The 20,771-nt window shown below is 47.8% G+C and overlaps 1 protein-coding gene and 1 non-coding gene across 4 annotated transcripts; one reads left to right on the top strand and one right to left on the bottom strand.

The window, feature by feature from the left end:
- Positions 1-1,309: 1,309 nt before the first annotated feature.
- On the top strand, positions 1,310-20,272 carry Pfas (phosphoribosylformylglycinamidine synthase). Of its 3 annotated transcripts, XM_051180310.1 has the most exons (27): positions 1,310-1,469; positions 2,434-2,569; positions 3,782-3,887; positions 4,326-4,515; positions 4,635-4,740; positions 5,254-5,394; positions 5,517-5,641; positions 5,881-6,009; positions 7,785-7,916; positions 8,038-8,166; positions 13,342-13,415; positions 13,520-13,676; positions 13,979-14,040; positions 14,154-14,315; positions 14,584-14,709; positions 14,818-14,949; positions 15,134-15,364; positions 15,493-15,673; positions 15,760-15,843; positions 16,029-16,184; positions 16,378-16,497; positions 16,752-16,897; positions 16,986-17,193; positions 17,297-17,388; positions 17,477-17,591; positions 18,504-18,827; positions 18,913-20,272. In XM_051180310.1, the coding sequence occupies exons 1-27, from the start codon at positions 1,328-1,330 to the stop codon at positions 19,221-19,223; spliced, it is 4,017 nt and encodes a 1,338-aa protein (XP_051036267.1). In that variant the 5' UTR covers positions 1,310-1,327; the 3' UTR covers positions 19,224-20,272. The 3 variants fall into 3 exon arrangements, with proteins under 3 accessions (XP_051036267.1, XP_051036268.1, XP_051036269.1); XM_051180311.1 differs by lacking the exon at positions 1,310-1,469 and having other exon boundaries at positions 2,436-2,569; positions 3,831-3,892; XM_051180312.1 differs by lacking the exon at positions 1,310-1,469 and having other exon boundaries at positions 2,477-2,569; positions 3,831-3,887.
- On the bottom strand, positions 10,864-10,969 carry LOC127219911 (U6 spliceosomal RNA). The gene has a single exon (XR_007834337.1). It is a non-coding gene; the product is annotated as a U6 spliceosomal RNA (small nuclear RNA).
- Positions 20,273-20,771: the final 499 nt, after the last annotated feature.

Raw genomic sequence — 20,771 nt, forward strand, 5'->3', positions numbered from 1 at the left:
CTCCCATCATTGTATTGACAACCTTAGCTGGCATCATGGACCATGAAGAAGCAAGATGAAAACACACAGGAGGGAAAATCCTGGGATTCTTTTTCTTTTCTTCCTTCCTTCCTTTTTTTTTTTTTTTTTTTTTTAAAGATTCATTTATTATGTATATGGTTTTCTGCCTGCATGTATGCCTGCAGGCCAGAGGGAGGCACTAGCTCTCATTATAAAATCTAGTGCCACTGGGTTTGGTGATAGATACTTGTGACCCCAACATCTGAAAACAGTGGCAAGAGGAGTTCCAGGCCAGCCTTGGGCTGTATAAATAACCTGACTTTCTCTTAAAACAAACAACAGCAACAAAGAAACCAATACCTTGATTAGTCCAGACAGTGATGATGATGACTTGGACTGGTGAGGTCATGGAAAAGGCCAGACTGTGAAGATATTTTTGGCAGTTGCTTTGTTGGAGAATTGAGTATAAGGAGGCTGAGGGAAAGAGTAATTGATGTTGGCTTCTTTTTTTCTTTTCATAGTTCTGAGGATTGAACCTCAGGCCTTGCACATGCTAGGCAAGCGCTTTATCACTGAGTCCTGTGCCTGTGCATTCAGTTGAGCAACTGTTTGGATGGTAGTCATGTTCCCTATGATGGGGAACACTAGGGGAACAGCAGATCTTCCTGATTGGGGTTGCCAGGGACACTCATTTACTGCCTAGCTTCCCGTTCCCCTCCCATGAGCTCAATAAACTTTCCTCTTGGAAAAAAAAGAAAGGGGGGAGAAGAAAGATAAGTGTTATAGTCTAGGCTGGCCTCAAACTCGCTGTGTAGCTGAGGATAACCTTGAGCTCAGGATCTTCTTGCCTAGTTTGTATGGTCCTGGGAATCAAACCACCCAGGGCTTCATGCATGCTAGAAAAACATTTTTTTTTTTTTTTTTTTTGCTGTACCCAGTTGGCTATACTTATGTATGGTTGTGATGGTATTTAAATGTACCAATCTGGAGTTTTAGAGTCACTGTTGGGAAAAATTACAGAATATTTTGGCAAATATTAGTTTGGATGCCCAGTTATGTGTGTGTTGGGAGATTGAGCACAGGGCTAAGAACATGCTGTACTGCCGAGCCAACTCTTCCCAGCCTTCAAAGCCTGCATTTTTGCAGGATTAGTTAAAAAGTTCCCAGGCCTACACTTTTCTGGTTACTTGGTTTCCTGAATTCCCCTGTAATGTCCGCCTTCTCTATCTCTAGTGTCTGGGCTGCTCATGAAACTTGAAATCAACTAATATTATTTATTTATTTTTTTATAGGAACCTAATTCATCGGCCATCTGCCGTCTGCCGCAATGGCCTCTGTCCTTCACTTTTATGTCCGTCCCTCTGGCCACGAGGCAGCAGCATCTGGATGTGCTCTTCGGAAACTACAAGAGAAACTGCCAAAGCTTCAGAGTGTGGAGACTGAGCTGTGTTACAACGTGCACTGGACAGGTTAAGCCCAGATGTTGGGTTTAAATTTTGTTTTGTCATTTGTTGGGTTGTTTGAGTCAGAGTATTATGTAACCCAGACTGGTCTTGAAAGCTCTCTTTGGCACAGAGTAGGGCTTACTAGCATGGCTCATCATATCTAGTGTCGGGTGTTTGATTTTTTTTTGTTGTTGTTCTAATTTTTTTATTACATTTTGTTTTCATTTTATTTTTATTATATGTATATGTGTGTGTATGTTTGTGTGAATGTGTACATGAGTGTAAGAGTTCAGATCCCCTGGAGCTGGAGAGAGTAGTGGCCTTCTGACATGAGTGCTGGCAATTAAACCTGGGTCTTCTGTAAGAGCAAAATGTGGTACTAACTCCTGAGCCATTTCTCTAGCCTCCTGTTTGATTTACGATTGTGTGTGTGTGTGTGTGTGTGTGTGTGTGTGTGTGTGTGCATGTATGCATGTATGTGTACTCAAATATGTGGAGGTGCGAGGGCTCTTCCTTCCCACCATCGTGAGACTCATCTGCAGGTATGTTGCTGCATTTGCATTTTACCTGCATGCATGTCCGGGCACCACGTGTGCCTGCTGCTGCAGAGGTCAGAAGGAGGCATGGATCCCTTGGAACTGGAAGTAAAGAGGATCATAAGCCATCATGTGGGTGCTGATAATCCAACCCAGGTCCTCTGGAAGAGCAGCCCATCCTTTTAACTGCTGAGTCCATCTCAGTCCCTAGGGGTTGGATCCTGGGTTATTTACTTTTAATTAATTAATCTCTCTGTGTGGCCCTGGCTGTCTTGGAACTTGAAATGTAGACCAGGCTGGCCTAGAACTCACAAAGATCATCCTGTCTCTTTCTCCCTAGTGCTGGGACTAAAGGCTTGGGCCACCGTGCTTAGCCTAGGTGCTGGTTTCTTAAAGGGGTGATCTGGTACATGAGGCAGTTGTCTTGAGGTGCCCTTGGCCTGTCTCTGCAGCGGAGACCCTTCCAGGAGCTGACGAGATGAAGAAGCTGAAGTGGCTATTTGGCTGCCCATTGCTGCTGGATGATGTTGCTCAGGAGTCCTGGCTTGTTCCTGGCTGCAATGACTTGTTGCTGGAGGTGGGGCCCAGGTGAGAGTTGGGTTACTTCCTGGGGCAGCTTGGTCCCACATTCCAAGTCATGTCTCCCTTTCTTTCTTTTTTTGGGGGGTGGGGGATTCGAGACAGGGTTTCTCTGTATTGCTTTGTGTGTCCTGGCATTCACTCTGTATCCCAGGCTGGCCTCAGACTCACAGAGATCCACTTGCCTCTCTGCCTTCTGAGTGCTGGGGTTAAAGGCGTGCGCCGCCACCGTCCAGCGTTAATCTCCCTTTCACACTCATCGTCCGCCCTTCACGTCCATCACTCCTTTTCCTTGTAGTCTCTGGAGATTTCCCTTTGCTCCATCCTTCTCTCTGCCTAGGGAGCCATGGATGTATTTTCCCTGTGTGGACGATGTCTTAAAAACTGAATTAGCTCCCAAATCTACTTTAGAATTAACAGTGGTTTCTCTCCATTCCCATTTGTTAGGGATTGACCGTGGGTTAATACTTGCTGAGTAAGCACTGTACCATTCAACAATTTGTTATTTTACTTTTACTTTTCTTTCTTTTTTTTTTTCTCTGTGGCTTTGGAGCCTGTCCTGGAACTTGCTCTTGTAGACCAGGCTGGCTGGTCTGGAACTCACAGAGATCCTCCTTCCTCTGCCTCCAAGTGCTGGGACTAAAGGTGTGCGCCACCACCGCTCGGCTCTACTTTTTCTTTTGAAAGATGATTTTGCTAAGTTTCCCATACTGGCCTTGTGTGTGAGTATGTGTACCTGAGTGAAGGTGCCATGGGGGTTAGAGGCATCGGATTCCCCTAGAGCCGGAGTTACAGACAGTCGTGAACCTCCTGACATGGGTGAAAGAACCAAGCTGGGAGACTTTTGAAGAGCAGGGTACTCACTCCCTTAATGACGAAACCGTCTCTCCGGCTCTGACTAACGTTTTTCTTTTCTTTCTTTCTTTCTTTTTTCTTTTCTTTTCTTTTTTTTTTTTTTTTTGCAAGTGTTGGGGGTTGTTTTTTGTTTTTCAACATAGGATTTTTCTGTGTAACAGCCCTGGCTTTCCTAGAACTAGCTCTGTAGACCAGGCTGCTTAACTTTTGGAAGCAGGTTTTCTTGGCATCTAGTCTGAGGCAGGAGGCCAATGATAAAGGGGTAGTAGGTGTGTTGAGTAGGCAACTGTGGACAAATCCACCTTCCCAAAGGGTGCTTGTGCTTGTTAGGGCCCTCAAACTATAACCACCTGACTCTTTCCCCAGGCTGAATTTCTCTACTCCAGCATCCAGCAATATCGTTTCTGTGTGCCAGGCTGCTGGACTGAGAGCTGTGGATCGGGTAGAGACCACCCGGCGCTACCGGCTTTCGGTGAGGTGTGGGCATTGTGGTGGTAAATCCAGAGAAGTGGATGCACCAGAGAATAGATCCTAAACTCTAGCAGCATCTTAGGAGAAGCAGAGTAGAACTCTTGGCCTTAGGTCTGCCCTGCATGCTTGGGAGGTTGTTTGCTGCTCAAAGGGTAAATGGGCCAGCTTGACTTCCCAGACTGACCCATGCATCCTGGCACAGATTCATGCCCAGAGGGGGATTTTTGTGTTTTATTCTTTTTATTTTTCTCTTAGTCTAAATAAACATGCTCTGTGGGCTTAGTGGTAGGACATTTACCTAGCAGATACAAACCCTGGTCTTAATATGTACAGTAGAATGGGAAAATGGTACTGTATGGTAGTAATGGGGTGAATAACTTGAAGGTCCAGAAATGCATCCTTTCTCTCAGTTTAACTCCGGCTGTTGTCTTCCCACTAGTTTGGCCACAACCCTACGCCTGAGATGAAGGTCATTTCTCTAGCTGCCTTGCATGACCGGATGACAGAACAGTACTACCCTGACCCCATTCAGAGCTTCTCCCCTCAAAGCATCCCAGCCCCACCCAGTGGCTCCATCGACATATTAGCTGAGGGTCGGCTTGCCCTGGAGAAAGCCAACCAGGAGCTAGGTGAGTAGGTGTTCACGGGAGATGAAGGGAAGGGCCTGGTATAGTTCAGCAGGACTACTGAGATACAGAATATGGTGGTCTGAGGCATGCTGTCAGCTCCTCTAGGGTTTGTCCCTTAGGTCTGGCCTTTGACTCCTGGGACCTGGATTTCTATACTAAGCGCTTTCAAGAACTGAAGCGGAACCCCAGTACAGTGGAGGCCTTTGACTTGGCTCAGTCCAATAGGTGAGGAGGAATGCCATTCTCTGCTGCCTTAGCCCTTGGAGGCTGGAAGGGAATACCACAAGAATGCATCTTCTGGGCCCTAGAGATCAGATGGCTCAGTAGTTAAGAGCACTGGCTGCTCTTGCAGAGGTTCTGAGTTCAATTCTCAGCAACCACATGGTGGCTCACAGCCATCTATAATGAGATCTGGTGCCTTCTTCTGGCATGCAGGTATACATGCAGACAGAACACACACTAAATAAATAAATAATCTTAAAGAAAAAGATGTATCTTCTGTGCTCTCATTGCATCTCTTGAGGGTCTGGCCTCCTTAACCTTCTAGGAGTCTACTTTTAAGATTTGGTTTTATCTTACTGTGGTTTTTAGTAAGCTACAGTGGTAGAATACATAATGGTTTTCTGGGATGAACTTTGACATCTCCTAAGTATGGCTTGTCTGTGAATGCTGTTGAGAAGGTGAAGCACTGAAGAATGGCCCATGTTTTTGTGCCTTGCCCTCCTGTCACTTCTGCAGTGAGCACAGCCGACATTGGTTCTTCAAGGGCCAGCTCCATGTGGACGGGAAGAAGCTAGTACATTCCCTGTTTGAATCCATCATGAGCACTCAGGCATGCTCAAACCCCAACAATGTCCTCAAGTTCTGTGACAACAGCAGGTGGGATATGCTTTGGGCTGAAGGGGTCTTGGGTTGGAGACAAGGGAAGCCTTGGACCCTGGTTGGATTGGCATGACTTTTGGGGGGAAAAAAAAACCAGTATAGGGTGGCTGTGTTCATAGTGCAATCCAGGGGAAGGAAGTCCGATTCTTACAGCCTGAGGACCCTACACAACCAAGCTGCTTCCGGCAACAACAGGGGCTTAGACATGTTGTCTTCACAGCAGAGACACATAACTTCCCCACAGGTGAGTTGAGTCCCTGTGCGCCGGTGTGGTTTTTTTTTTATTGTTTTTTCGAGACTGGGTTTCTCTGTGTAGCCTTGGCTGTCCTGGAACTCATTCTGTATACCAGGCTGACCTTGAACTCGCAGAGATCCACTTGCCACTTCCAGAGTGCTGGGATTAAAGGTGTGTACCATCACCACCCAGCTAGGGATGGGTTTTACCTCTGTGTCACCCATATCTCCTTTGCTTTCTCTTTGCAGGAGTGGCCCCCTTCAGTGGTGCAACTACAGGAACAGGTGGCCGCATCAGAGATGTCCAGTGCACAGGTCGTGGGGCCCATGTGGTAGCTGGCACTGCTGGCTATTGCTTTGGAAACCTGCACATCCCAGGTTCTTCTTCTTCTCTAACCACCTTCCTTTTATCCTGGTGGGCACCAACACTTAAATCTCTTAGGTCTAAAGGTCATCTGGGAGTGAGGGGGAAGCTCCACAATAGTCAGTTTTTGCTCACCGTGAACATGAGCAGTGTAAATTCAGAGATTTGGAGATTGCCAGATTGCCTTTGGAAATGTACAATTCTCTTTCAAAACCAGCATTCACATAGGTAGAAAACAGGAGGCCGATTATTTTATGATCAATACTTGCCCACTAAATCCAGTTTCTTAGAGAATCTTCAGAGACTGAGGAGCTGTTGTGTTAAAAAAAAAAAAAAAAAAAAAAAAAAACTCCTCCTGGGAAGAAGCAACAAACACATGTATTCACCCCACAACAGACCAAAGTACAGATTCCACTGTAGCCCAATGTGGTGAACCAATGAACTTTATTGCTATTATTTATAAGAGTTTGGGTCAGGAGTTATAGGAACAGACTCAAAGACAGCTGCATTACCAAGGCCCATCCCAGCATAGGTGGCATGGGTGACAGAAGCTGGGACATATGGAGCATGCCGCTCAGCAGGTTGGAGTGTAAGCCATTACAAGTGGCTCTGACCTAAACCTCTTCCAGGAAGCGCTTCTGGTTTCTGATTCTCCCAGGCAGCTGGTCTGGCCTCAGTCTTTGCAGCTTAGTTCAGTCAGAGAGGAACTCTTAGCTTCTATTGCTTGCTGTAGCAGGGAGGGATCTAGTGGGGCTTCAAGTCGTTTTTTGTTTTGTTGTTGTTTTTTGAACCTTCTTAGTTAAAGAGCTGCTCTGAGGATGGAATGTTTCAATATCCAAAGAAACTTCTACAACAGGGACTGGAGAGATGGTTTAGTAATTAAGTGTGTTACTGGGCTTGAGTTTGGTCCCAGGTTGGTGGTTGGGTTCACAAGTCCCTGTGTAACTCAAGCTCAAGATGGGGGTGTAATACCTCTGTCCTCTACAGATACCCACACATATATACAACTGTTGCAGGAGAAGCTCTAATAATAAAAACATGGAGTCATATATTAGGGAGAGGAAGGTAAAAAATCAGAGAAGCAAAGTAGCCAGCCACTAGCTCTTACCTCTACCTCAGACCAATTGAGCCATCCTTTCTCCACAAATTCTCAGACTGAATGCGCTCGCTCTCTCTTTCTCTGTCTTCTCCTGCCTTTTAGTCCCCTCTATGTCCAGCCATATCATTCCTCTCTCCACCTCCCAAGTGCTGGGATTAAAGACATTCGATCCCAATGCTGGGATCACCTTTGTGTGAGCTATGTTTTTCTTTTAGGCAGATTCAATCTCATGTAGCCCAGGGTGGCCTTGAATTCACAAGAGATCCATCTGCCTCTCCCTGGTGTCTAGATTAAAGGTGTGTGCCACCACTGCCTGGCCTCTGGCTAACTAGTGACTTTTCTCTGCACTCTGATCTTCAGGAAAGCTTTATTTGTTAGGTCACAGACAAAATATCACTACACACGTCATTTTATAAAATGATAAAAATCTTGTTTAAAAAGCGGGGGGAGGGTTGCTGGGCAGTGTTGGTGCACACCGTTAGTCCCGGTACTTGGGGGAGGAGTAGAGGCAGGTGAAACTTGAGTTTGAGGCCAGTCTGGTCTGCCCAGTAAGTTCTAGGACTGCTGGGGCTGCCAGAAAAACTGTTTTGGAAAGCAAGAAGTGGCTGTAGGGATGGCTTAGTAGTTAAAGTATCTACGCTTGTGCGAAGCGCCCATGGTGATGGCCAGCACCTTATCTTTCCATCTCAGGTTATAATCTGCCGTGGGAGGATCCAAGCTTCCAGTATCCTGGGAACTTTGCCAGACCTTTAGAAGTTGCTATTGAAGCCAGCAATGGAGCATCTGACTATGGCAACAAGTTTGGAGAACCTGTGCTGGCTGGTGAGCCTTGGGGCGTATAAGAAAGAATAACACACTCCAAAGGGGCTTGTGGGTGTGGTGAGGCCCAGGGGCTGTGGTGTTGCAAATGCCGTGGGACTTAACCTCTTCACTTCCACACTAGGGTTTGCCCGATCTTTGGGTCTGCAGCTTCCAGGTGGTAAGCGGCGGGAGTGGATCAAGCCCATCATGTTTAGTGGGGGCATTGGGTCCATAGAAGCCAAGCATGTGGGCAAAGAACCCCCGGAGCCAGGTAAGAGCCAGCACCCTTCTCTGCATTTAACCAGCTTCCTCCCAGCATGGGCGCCCACAGGGAGGGAACTGTGAAGATATACAGGGGCTAGTTTCTGTTAGGTGGGCATTCTCAGTCTTTGTGGTCTTTATCTCTTCCAAGTGTACTTGTGTATTGCAGGGGCCCTCACCACTAACCCTGTGTTAAGTCTTTGAAGCCAGTGTTTATATTTAGACCTGCTTTCTGCTCAGTACTTTTATCTTATTGAGTACCCACCAATTGTGTGCTGGATGATTATATTTAGAATTGTGATTAAAGTCAAAGACCCAGACTAGTTGGATGGCTCAGTGGGTAGACATTTGCCAAGCAAGCCTGATGACTTGAGTTCAGCCTCTGAAACTCATGAAGGGAGAAAACTGACAATTGAAAGTTGTCCTCTGACCTCCACATAGATATCATAGTACTCTGGTATCTGCCTGCTTAAGACACACACACACACACACACACACACACACACACACACACACACACACGGGAATTAAGAAAAGGAAAGGGTTGGAGAGATGGCTCAAAGTTTAAGAATATTGGTTGCTCTCACAGAGGACCTGTGCTCAATTCCCAACATCCCATGGTGGTTCATAACCATCTATGATTCCTGTTCCAACTAGTGATTCCTGTTCCATCTAGGGGATCTGACCTCTGTGGGCACCAGGCACATACATGATGCACATTCATGCTTGCAGGCAAATACATGGATGGATAGATAGATAGATAGATAGATAGATAGATAGATAGATAGATAGGGATTGAAGGGGACTCCAGGCATTCCCTCCCAGGCCCAGATTAGGCACAAACTACACCCAAACACTTGTTTTCATAGAGATCCTTTATTAAGCAGAGAAGAAAAGTTAAAGTGGCTGCTTTCTGACTTAGGCAGAAAAACAGCAGCAAATGACCTTGCCAGTGTCATTTTTAAGCAGAGAAGAAGAGGAGGTCTGTGTTAAAATGGGCTAGGATGCAGTGGTAAAAGATAAAGGATGAGGAATAAGGGGAAGGGGACAAGCAAAAATGGGCAGAGATCTTTGTCCCAGTGGGACTGCCTCTGAGTAGAGAGGAAACAGATGTGGCCCATAGGCAAATGATGGTTTATAAAGGTAAATTGGGAAACCCTGTGTTAGGATGAGGTATTAATTTAATTTGATATATTAATTAGGTGAGCCAAAGGGGTTTCCGATTGCTGGACTTCTTTCTATACTGCAATAGCTGGAGTTTGGCAGTCAGCCTCAGGAGGAGGAAGTGGCCAAATAAGGGACTAGACCTTGGTGGCAGCTTTAGGAATGTAATCCAATGGGTTTTGGCAAGGTGGGGGGAATGCGAGAGGAGAATAAGGCCTGCTGGAGCCATGCTCGCCATGCTCGAGCTGGCTGGAGTCCCTTCAGTGATAAAACAAAAAGTCTAGATCCTGTCGACCAACTAGGTGATTTAATGATGTGGCTCGAACCTTAGAAGGATGGACTGGAGATAAAGCCTAAAATTCTGTATGGAGCATGACTCACATGCATATAAGCCTTGGATTTGATTCCTAGAACCATATTAACCAGAGGTTGTGGTACATGACTATAATGCTAGCACTCTGGAGTTAGAGGATTAGACATTCAAGGTCATTCTTTGCTATGTATTGGGTTTGAGCCCAGCACTCTGGAACCCTGTCAGATATGCACACATACTTCCAAAGGTGAGGTTAGGGAGGTGAAACTACTTCCTCTGGCTCCAGATCCTATCCCCCATACACCGTTACTCAGTTACTTTGGGTCCTGCCTGTGGTGTTTCCTGTATATGTAGCCATATCCAGGTGTCTACTTACTTTAAAAAGTAAATAAAGCCATTCACATATTTTTTTTTTTTTTCTTTCTTTTCCTTTTTTGGTTTTTTGAGACAGGGTTTCTCTGTGACTTTGAAGGCTGTCCTGGAACTAGCTCTTGTAGACCAGGCTGATCTCAAACACACAGAGATCTGCCTGCTTCTGCTTTCCGAGTGCTGGGACTAAAGATGTGTGCCACTACTACCCTGGTTCTTTTTTTTGTTTTTTGAGACCAGGTTTTTCTGTGTGGTCCTGGTTGTCCTGGAACTCGCTCTGTAGACCAGGCTGGCCTCAAACAGAGATCCATTGCCTCTGCCTCCAGAGTGCTGAGATTGAAGGAGTGTGCCCCTACTGCCTGGTCCACACCTTTCTTTCTAAAACATACACATACCTTTTTTTCTTCTTTTAAAAGAGTTTATTTATTTATTATGTATGCATTGTTCTGCCTGCGTGTATGCCTTCGTGCCAGGAGAGGACACCAAATTTCACTATAGATGTTTGTGAGCCACCATGTAATTTCTGGAAATTGAACTCAGGACCTCTGGGAAAGCAGTCAGTGGTTTTAACTGTTAGCCATCTCTCCAGCCCCGCACATCTTTTCTCTTAATATTTTTATTTTTAGCTGGGTGGAGGTGATGTACGCCTTTAATCCCAGCACCTGGGAGGAAGAGGCAGGCATATCTCAGAGTTTGAGGCCAGCCAGGTCTACAGATCAAGTTCTAGAGAGCCAGGGTTACACAGAGAAACCCTGTCTTGAAAAACAAAACAAAACAAATTTTATGACTTGATTTTTTGAGAGTATAATAAAATTATGTCATTCCTCCCTTCCCATCATTAATTGTTGTTACTGGCATATATGATATATATCATATTCCCCTAATTTGAATGTCATCTTTGTGTAGGGACCATGCTCATCTTTTTGTATTTTTCCAATTTTACTATGTATGCTACGAAAATGAGCACTTTCTTTAGGTTTTTTGAGGCAGGGTGTCACTATGTTGTTTTGGCTGTAACTCCTTCAATTCCCCATGCAGACCAGGATGGCCTAGAACTCACAGAGATCCACCTGCCTCTGTCTCCCAACTGTTGGGATTAAAGGCATGTGCCACCACACCTGGCTTCTTCCCCCACCCCCCAATATCTTAGTTTTTAAAAGGTAGGGGTGTGTGTGTGTGTGTGTGTATGCTTCATGCATGTGAGTATTCATGGAAGCTAGAGTTACAGGTGGTTGTGAGCTGCCTAACATGATGCTAAGCACCAAATTCAGGTCTGTTGGAAGAATGCTAAGTGATAAGCTATTGTGATAGCCCTTCAGGTGCATTTCTTTTTTTACCTGTGTTATCCAGTGTGCTTTAGATAATTCTTCCTGGTTGAATTGTCTTTATATTCTATTTAGAAGTCAGTTGGCAGAGACTAGGGATATTGCTCAAAGGCATCTTGATATCAGAGGGTAGGGAAACCAATGGCAACTGACTGTGGTTATGGGCATCTATAATTCTAGGACTTAGGGAGATTGAAGTAGGAAGGATCTTCATTTTGAGGTTAGTCTTCTACAAGGCAAGACCCTTGTTTCAAAAAAGCAAAATTCAGAGGAAGGAAGGTAGGAAGGTCATTTGGCAGTAGTTGGGATGTATCTCAGTAGTAAAGCACATTCCTGGGATATGCAAGGCCTTGGGTTCAGTATCCAGCTACACACACTAAGTCAATTGACTATAGACATGTAAGTTCATTTCTGGATGGATGGTTCTATTGATTTATATCTGCCCTTAATGCTAGTACTACTTTTTTTTTTTTTATTACTGAAGCATTATAGTAAGTTCTAGAAACAAAGAGAGCTGAAAATGTGGCTCGGTTGTGAGTAGTTGGCTAATGAAACATAAAGCTCTGGGTTTAGCCCTGGTAGCATAAATAAATACAGAAAATAGACTTTGGGTTTTGACCTTATTTAAGATTGTTGAGTAGGCTGGAGCAATGGCTCTGCTGTTAAGAGTGTGTATTGTAACGGATAATAGTGGTGCATACCTTTAATCCCGGTACTCAGGAGGCAGAGGCAGGCAGAACTCTGAATTCGAAGCTGTCCTGGTCTACAGAGTGAGTTCTAGGACAGGCTTCAAAGCTACAGAGAAACCCTGTCTTGAGAAAAGAGTGTGTGTGAGTATTGCTTTTGCAGAGGACCCAAGTTTGATTCCTTGCACCCATGTCAGGAGATCATGACTGCCTCAGCTCTAGCTCTAGCTCCAGCTCCAGCTCCAGGCATCTGACACCCTCTTCTGGCTTCTATGGGCACCTATACATACACACATCTAGATAACTAAAGAGAAAGCTCTTGCCCCCATCCCCGCTTTTCTTTTCTTTTTTAGACAGGGTTTCTCTGTGTGGCTTTGGAGCCTATCCTGGCACATACTCTGTAGACCAGGCTGGCCTCAGACTCACAGAGATTCACCTGCCTCTGCCTCCCGGGTGCTGAGATTAAAGCCGTGAGCCACCATCATCCGATTCCCTCTGCTTTTCAAGACAGGGTTTCTCTGTGCATCCCTTGCTGTCCTGGAAGTAGTTTTGTAGACCGGGCTGGCGTCAAACTCAGAGATTTACATGCCTCTACCTACTGAGTGCTGGGATTAAAGGTGTGTGTCATTACCACCTACTGATAAACCTATTTTTTTTTTTAATGATAACAATAAAAGATTGTCTAGATTGGTTTAGGCCTCATATTTCCTATACATTTTAAAATCAAATTATCAATTTGTGAGAAAGCAAAGACTGTGATAGGCACTATGTTGAATCTACAAATAAGTTGTGGGGAGTATTGATTGCCATTGTAACAGTATTGCCTTCCAGTCTATGTGTGAAGCCTTGTATTGATTCCTGTAGATGATTTTGTGCCTGAATGAAACTATAGGCTAAATTTCCTGATGTGTGTTTTCCTATTAGAGAATAGGTGTGTTGGTAACTTTAAAAGAACTATTTATTTGTACTTTATGCATATGACTGTTTTGCCTGTTTGTTTGTAAATGCACTGAGTGTACAGTGCGCACCAAGGCCAGAAGAGGGTGTCAGATCGTCTGAAACTGAAGTGAGAGCAGTTGTGAGCTGCCCTGTCTGTGCTGAGAACTGAATCCAGGTCCTCTTCGAGAGTGCTGGTGCTCTTAAGCACGGAGCCATCTCTAACTCTGCATCTCTCTAACTTTCGCTATTGTCACATTGTCCTCCATAGGTTATATGGTTCTCTCCCTTCTGCCCAGTGGATTGTGTGGTCCTGTTCCCCCACATCAGTCTCTTCTGTACTCTTTTTGCCTGACTTTGATGGCTTCCGGTTCAAACTTACTTCCTTGCAGGCATGGAGGTTGTAAAGGTTGGGGGCCCCGTCTACAGGATCGGAGTTGGAGGCGGAGCGGCTTCATCTGTGCAGGTGAGTGAGAACAGTTAAGGAGGCCAACTTTGTCACCGGGCCCCCTGTGGGGTGCATGGTGAGCTTGTGAGCCTCTGAGTGAGCTATGCCCTGGGCTTCCTCAGGTTCAGGGAGACAACACCAGTGACCTGGACTTTGGAGCTGTGCAACGGGGAGATCCAGAAATGGAGCAGAAGATGAATCGTGTAATCCGGGCTTGTGTGGAAGCCCCAAGAGGAAACCCCATCTGCAGCCTCCATGACCAGGGTGCTGGTGGCAATGGTGAGGAAAGTGGTCAGAACAAGAGACTGGGTCTTCTGTCGGCTTTGGTTTAGGGAGCTTTGAGGATTTGCAGCCAGCCACGGAGTTCTAGAGCTCCTTTTTCATGCCCACTACATGCTGGCCAGGCTCAGGGGTGGAGGGGTAGAAGCTTCTGCTGCCATGGGAGGTAGATGGTAAGTGTATAGCGACAGCTCTTCAGGGACATACAGAATTAGGCCCTGCTCTGGAGACCAGAAACTCCCTTTGTTCTCCTGGGGCTGACCGTGACCAGTTGCTACCTCTTCCTGCCATTTTCTCCCCAGGCAATGTCCTAAAGGAGCTGAGTGACCCAGCAGGAGCCATCATTTATACCAGCCGCTTCCAGGTGCATAGGTCTCATCCCTGAAGCCTGACTATCTCTAACCCATTCCTAGCCATACTGTGAGGTAAGGCAATGCCCACTAACCCTTCTTTTTCTTCCCTGCCGTGTCTGCGCAGCTGGGTGACCCAACCTTGAATGCACTGGAAATCTGGGGAGCTGAGTACCAGGAGTCAAATGCACTGCTGCTGAGGCCCTCTGACAAGGACTTCCTGAATCGTGTCAGTGCTCGGGAACGCTGCCCAGTTTGTTTTGTGGGCACAATCACTGGAGACAAGAGAGTGAGTTGGCCCCAGTGGTCAGGAGCAGGTGCTGTAGGCAGGTCCGAGCTGCCTGGGTACATGGGCTTGGGGGAGAAATGTTGAGGGAACAAAATGAAATTGAATAGAAACTGGGCATAGAAGGAGTTGGGAACAGAGTAGGGGTTGGGAGAGAGGAGGAACTGAGGAAGCCAGACAGGGTGGGAACATCTTTCCCTGCTCTCTAGGCACATTCCCAGCTGGTGTTCAGGGTCTCATTTTCTGTGGGGGCTGTCCCTGGCATCTACAGATCACACTTGTGGATGATCGAGAGTGTCCTGTGGGGAAAAGTGGCCAGGGAGATGCCTCCCTGACACCTTCTCCAACCCCTGTGGACCTGGAGCTTGACTGGGTTCTGGGAAAGATGCCTCAAAAGGTATGTGGCCAGGACTGGGAGAGTGTTTTCCTGTGGCCTTCCTTTCTGTTTGTCACCGGTGGACTCAGCCCTTCCCAGGTGCTGTATTGGACCACTCTTCAATTACAGGAGTTCTTCCTCCAGAGGGAACCCCCTGTGCTGCAGCCTCTAGTCTTGCCCCCGGAGCTGAGTGTGCGCCAGGCTCTGGCTCGAGTTCTAAGGCTGCCTGCTGTGGCCAGCAAGCGCTACCTCACCAACAAGGTCCTCCGTGCACTACACTGGCCTTCTGCACTGTTCCCTGCCTACCCACCCCTGGGGTTCCCTAGGCTCTGGGAAAGAAGGGGTTGGGAAGCGTAGCATCCTCTGTATTCTCTTGCTTGTAGTTCCGGCCATAGCCAGCCCTCTTTGACCCTTGCTTTCTTTCCAATTACTTCTGGTTCCATAGGTGGATCGCTCTGTGAGTGGCCTTGTGGCCCAACAGCAATGTGTCGGGCCCCTGCAAACTCCTCTGGCTGATGTGGCTGTTGTGGCGCTGAGCCACCAGGACCTCATAGGGGCCGCCACAGCCTTGGGAGAGCAGCCAGTCAAGAGCCTGCTGGATCCCAAGGTTGCTGCCAGGCTAGCTGTGTCTGAAGCCCTCACCAACCTGGTGTTTGCTCTGGTGACTGATCTCCGAGTAAGTCCTCCCTAGCTTCTGCCCTGCAGTTGTAGGCCTTTGTGTCTGTAAGTCACTCTCCCTCTTTCCCGGGCCCTCTGCATCTCTCTTTCTCTCCAATGCCATGTCCGTGTTCCTACCGTTCCCAGGATGTTAAGTGCAGTGGGAACTGGATGTGGGCAGCCAAGCTCCCGGGTGAGGGTGCAGCTCTGGCTGACGCCTGTGAGGCTATGGTGACAGTGATGGCAGCACTGGGCGTGGCAGTAGATGGTGGCAAGGATTCCCTCAGCATGGCTGCCCGGGTTGGCACTGAGACGGTGCGGGCTCCTGGTAAGGATGAGACCCTTGGGAGAGGGACGGAGGTTCTAGGGGCTGGGCCGGCACCTTACTTAGTTTTATTCCTCCTTGCCTGGTAGGGTCCCTGGTCATTTCAGCATATGCTGTCTGTCCAGACATCACAGCCACTGTGACCCCAGACCTCAAGCATCCTGGAGGGAAAGGTATGGCTTCATCTTCCTTAATCTCGGATATATTCTAGGCTTGGTCCTTAGTTTGGGGTCTACTTCATGAGTCCTGGCCCCCCTCATTTCAGCCTTGAGCTGTGTTGTCATTCTAGGACTGGCAGTTGGTGGTGTCTCTGTGTGCTGTGAATACTAAGGCAGGGGATTTACCCTTGTCTCCTTAGGTCATCTGCTCTATGTACCTCTGAGCCCTGGGCAGCACCGGCTGGGAGGCACAGCTCTGGCCCAGTGTTTCTCTCAGCTTGGGGAACACCCTCCTGACCTGGACCTTCCTGAGAACCTCGTGCGTGCCTTCTGTATCACCCAGGGGCTGCTGAAAGGTGAGTGGGTCTCGTATGTGGTAGCAGACCTGTGGCAGGTGCTCGCCTCTGAACAAGTGAACGTGGTGTGCCTAGGGTTCAGGCTCTTCACGCTTTTGAGTGCCTGCCTTCCTTTTCACACTCATTGGCTCTCCAGATGCTATGGAGCTATAAGGCTCGGCCTGAGATGGCTAACCTTTCCTTCTTCCTCCAGACCGCCATCTTTGCTCAGGCCATGATGTCAGCGATGGAGGACTTGTCACCTGCCTGCTAGAGATGGCCTTTGCTGGGAATTGTGGGATAGAGGTGGATGTGCCTGCCCCTGGGATTGATGGTGAGGAGCTTGGGGTCTAGCAGGAGGCCTGGGCTGCCTTCTTTACTTATAGACCTTCTGGTGTAAAGAATGTGGGTAGCCTTGTGGCCCAACAGCACTGACCCTTTCTCTGACCCTTGCTGTCTCCTCCATGCTTTCTTCATGTTCCGAACTGTGTCTTTCTAAGACTTCTCATAGTTCCACCCCCAGATCCTGTCCCATCTGAGTCCTGGCAGCATCCTAGTCATCCTGACTCTCCCCTATTTCCCTTCCAGCGCTGCCTGTGCTGTTTGCGGAGGAGCCAGGTCTGGTGTTGGAGGTACAGGAGGCAGATGTAGCCGGAGTATTGCTGCGGTACCAGGGTGCTGGCCTACAATGTCTGGAACTGGGCCACACAGGCGAGGCTGGACCCCAGGCCATGGTGAGGGGGCCAATGAAGAGTGTAGTGTTAATGTGAGCCTGTAAGAAAATAACCCTCTGAAACTACCATGAGGCCACACTCTCTCCAGGTCCGAGTGTCAGTGAATGGGGCTGTAGTTGTAGAGGAGCCTGTTGGGCAGTTGAGAGCCCTCTGGGAAGAAACAAGTTTCCAGCTGGACCTGCTGCAGGCGGAGCCACGCTGTGTGGCAGAAGAAAAGCAGGGCCTACAGGAGCGTACAGGACCCCGCTACCACCTACCACCTACCTTCCCCATTGCCTCTGTGCCCTGTAAACCAGGTAAGGGAATGTGCACAGGTTTGGCTGCTGGGAGCTGCTATGGGAAAGGTATCTGGGAGTTTGGATGGGTAAATAACCATCTACTCAGAAATACATCTTCCAGGTGGTCCCATCCCCCGAGTTGCCATCTTGCGAGAAGAGGGCAGTAATGGAGACCGAGAGATGGCTGATGCCTTTCACTTGGCTGGATTTGAGGTAAGCACAGTGGCTCGCAGAGTTGGAGCTCCTGATCTAGTCTTGGCTGTATGTATGTCCTCTGACAGTTTCCTCCCTGTCCTATTAGGTGTGGGATGTGACCATGCAGGATCTATGCTCTGGGGCCATCGGGCTGGACACATTCCGAGGTGTGGCCTTTGTGGGTGGCTTCAGCTACGCAGATGTTCTGGGCTCTGCCAAAGGTCAGTGTTGTAGTGAGATATCCACCCCGCCCGCACCTGCTGCACTGACCATGCCCATTGGGGCATGGGGACAGGTGCAGGTGTGACCAGGGGAGACTAGGTCTGGGGTCCTGGACCACAGTTCGCGTTCTTGCATCCTGGCTGGACAGAGAGCATCTGGAGGCATCCTTGGGATGGGAACCTGTGATGGTCATCTGTTTCTAGTGTAAGTGATTTCTCCCCGAATAAACATCCATCAGCTTATTGTTTCCCAGACTCTTCCACATTCCTTGAAAAGATGTCTTTGGCTCCATCTGTGTAGGCTGGAGCTAGCTTGTCAGGCCCTCAAAGCCAATCAGAGTGCTGTGGTTCAGGACAAGGGCCAGCAGAAGGACTAAGGATACTTGAAATGAGGCTGTACAAGCCTGGTGGGCATATGTCTCATCTGAAGGGTCAGCTTGCTGATCAGCTTTATCAGACTGTCCTGTCCTGTGGGACGGTAGTTCACCACAACCACAAGAGAGGCCAGAAGTTCAGCCTTTTTGTGTGTGGACTCTTTTTCTTTTCCAGTGAGATAGAGTTTCATGAAGCCTAAGCTACTCAAACTCACAGAGTAGTCCTAGAAGCTGTTTACCCACTTTAGCTTTCCAAGTATTGGGACTACAGGTGTAAATCCAACTGAAATCTCACTATTGAGTCTTAGACAACAACATAAAATAAAAAAAATAAAATAGAATAAAAATAAAATTGGCATAGCATAAAAAAGACCATGGATCCCTTGTCAGGCTATCTGATTGAAGCATTGAGGCTATTTCTTCCCTCAAGAATCAAGAAAGGACCTGATTGCTAGAAGTCTGTTGTTGCCCTTCGTTCCCTGCTTCTGCTTTTCTCAAGTTGTTTACATCTTGCTTTGATTTAACTGTTTTTTACTAGGTTGGGCAGCTGCAGTGACCTTTAATCCACGGGCCAGGGAAGAGCTGGGACGCTTCCGCAGGCGGCCAGACACCTTCAGCCTTGGAGTGTGTAATGGCTGTCAGCTGCTGGCTCTTCTGGGCTGGGTGGGAGGTAACCCCCGTGAAGAGGAAGAGGAGCCAAGCCAGGTCTCCCAACCAGCACGGCCTGGCCTCCTGCTCCGCCACAATCTATCTGGGCGGTATGAGTCCCGATGGGCCACTGTGCGTGTGGAGCCCGGGCCGGCCCTGATGCTTCGAGGGATGGAAGGCTCTGTGCTGCCTGTGTGGAGTGCTCATGGGGAAGGTCAGGCTGAGGAAAGCAGGGGTGGGCTGTGAGGGCTGGGCCCGAAGAAGCTTGGCTTTCATTTTCCTTTTTCCCTTACTTCCAGGTTACATGGCATTTTCTTCTCCTAAACTTCAAGCCGAGGTTGAGGCCAGGGGCTTGGTTCCTCTGCACTGGGCAGATGATGATGGGAACCCCACAGAGAAGTACCCCTTGAACCCCAATGGATCTCCAGGGGGCATAGCTGGCGTCTGCTCCCAAGATGGTCGTCATCTGGCACTCATGCCACACCCTGAGCGGGCTGTGAGACCTTGGCAGTGGGCTTGGCGGCCCTCTCCCTTTGATGCTCTTGCTACCTCCCCGTGGCTGCAGCTCTTCGTCAACGCTTGGAACTGGACCCAGGAAGACAAGTGCTGAGGAGGCTTCATGATCACCCCGTACACAGCTCATCCTTGGAGTCTGCTGCCCCTTTCCCCATTGCTTTCCGGAGTATCCCCACCTGACTTCCAGAAGTGTCTGGGACAGACAAGAACCAAATGCTGGAGACATCTCTTTGGCTGCATTGCCCGCTTTAGCTTTGCCCTTGCAGAAGCTGCTCTGAGTTCTTGAAATTCACACGAGTCTCTAGCAAGCAGCCTCTGGCTCCAGGGACAGCTGACAGTACAGGGGTGGGCAAACTTCTGACATTCCTTCCCAGTGAGCATCGCCATGCTGTCCCTCATTCTCTCATTCTGAGCTCTGAACAGGACTTTATATCCCCTTTTCCTTCATTCTTTGGCTTTGTGTGACAGGCTTTCATTCTATAGCACAGGCTGGCCCTGAACTCAAGATTCTCTAGCTTCAGCCTCCCAAATGAGTGCCACTGTGCTTGGCACCGGTTTGGGGGAATGATGTACCAGCCCCTCCCAAACTCGTTGCTCTTGCCTGAAAAGAGCAGATTTCTGGATTCCTTTTCGTACATGCTCTGCTAGCTGTGAGGAATTGTTGTTTCTGGCTATGCCTGCCTCAGATCACATTCCTGAACATTACCTCTAACTCAGCAGCCACCTTAGCGTGGTCGGCACATTCCATCCATTTGGAGTACTGCCAGTTGTCATTCATTCTATTCTTGTTACTTGATCAGCGATGGTACCAAGAACTGGTACTGCCCCAATGGAGTTTATAGTTGTGATAGCATTTAAATAATAGCCAAGTTAAGTAAACACTGGGTAATTTATGTATCTGAATCCTCATAAAAATTAAGAAAGATGCCTGAGAGGTGTTTTCCAGTTAACAAAGGAAAGTTTAGCGGTAAAGCATACCTGCTTCTGATCATGGTGTGCTCATGAGTCACATTTCCTGGAAGTAACTGTTCCTGCTGACAGCTATCTCCCATCATTCCTTGCTTCCTTCCCACAACAACTGTATTCATAAGTCACCTATGAAGTTCTACATAATGATTAAAGGACTTTTCCTATAAAAACAGACATCTTGAATTTTTTTTTTTTTTTTAAATGTGCATTGATGTTTTGCCTACATGTATGTCTGTGTGAGAATGTTAGGTCCCCTGAAATAGGAGTTGGAAACAGTCATGAGCTACCATGTGAATGCTGGGTCCTCTGGAAGAACAGGTGACACTCTTAACCTTGAACCATCTCTCCAGTCCTGTACTTGGGGTTTCTAAACACCCAGCCAGAGTAACTTTCAAATCCTGGTCTACCAAATGCTGGGATATGACCTTCTAAGTATCATTTTGGACATGTGAACATTTATGAGAATAAATGTTTTGTCAGCCATGGTGGAGCATTCCTTTAATCCCAGCACTCCGGAGACAGAGGCAGGCAGATCTCTGAGTTCAAGGCCAGCTTGGTCGACAGAGTGAGTTCCAGGACAGTTCCTGAGCTGGCAAGATGGCTTAATGCAGTGGTTTCTAACCTTAATAACACAGCCCTTTAATACAGTTCTTTGTATTGTAGCAATCCCCAA

This window comes from Phodopus roborovskii, unplaced genomic scaffold (assembly GCF_943737965.1).
Source record: "Phodopus roborovskii unplaced genomic scaffold, PHOROB, whole genome shotgun sequence".
NCBI classification, from domain to species: domain Eukaryota; kingdom Metazoa; phylum Chordata; class Mammalia; order Rodentia; family Cricetidae; genus Phodopus; species Phodopus roborovskii.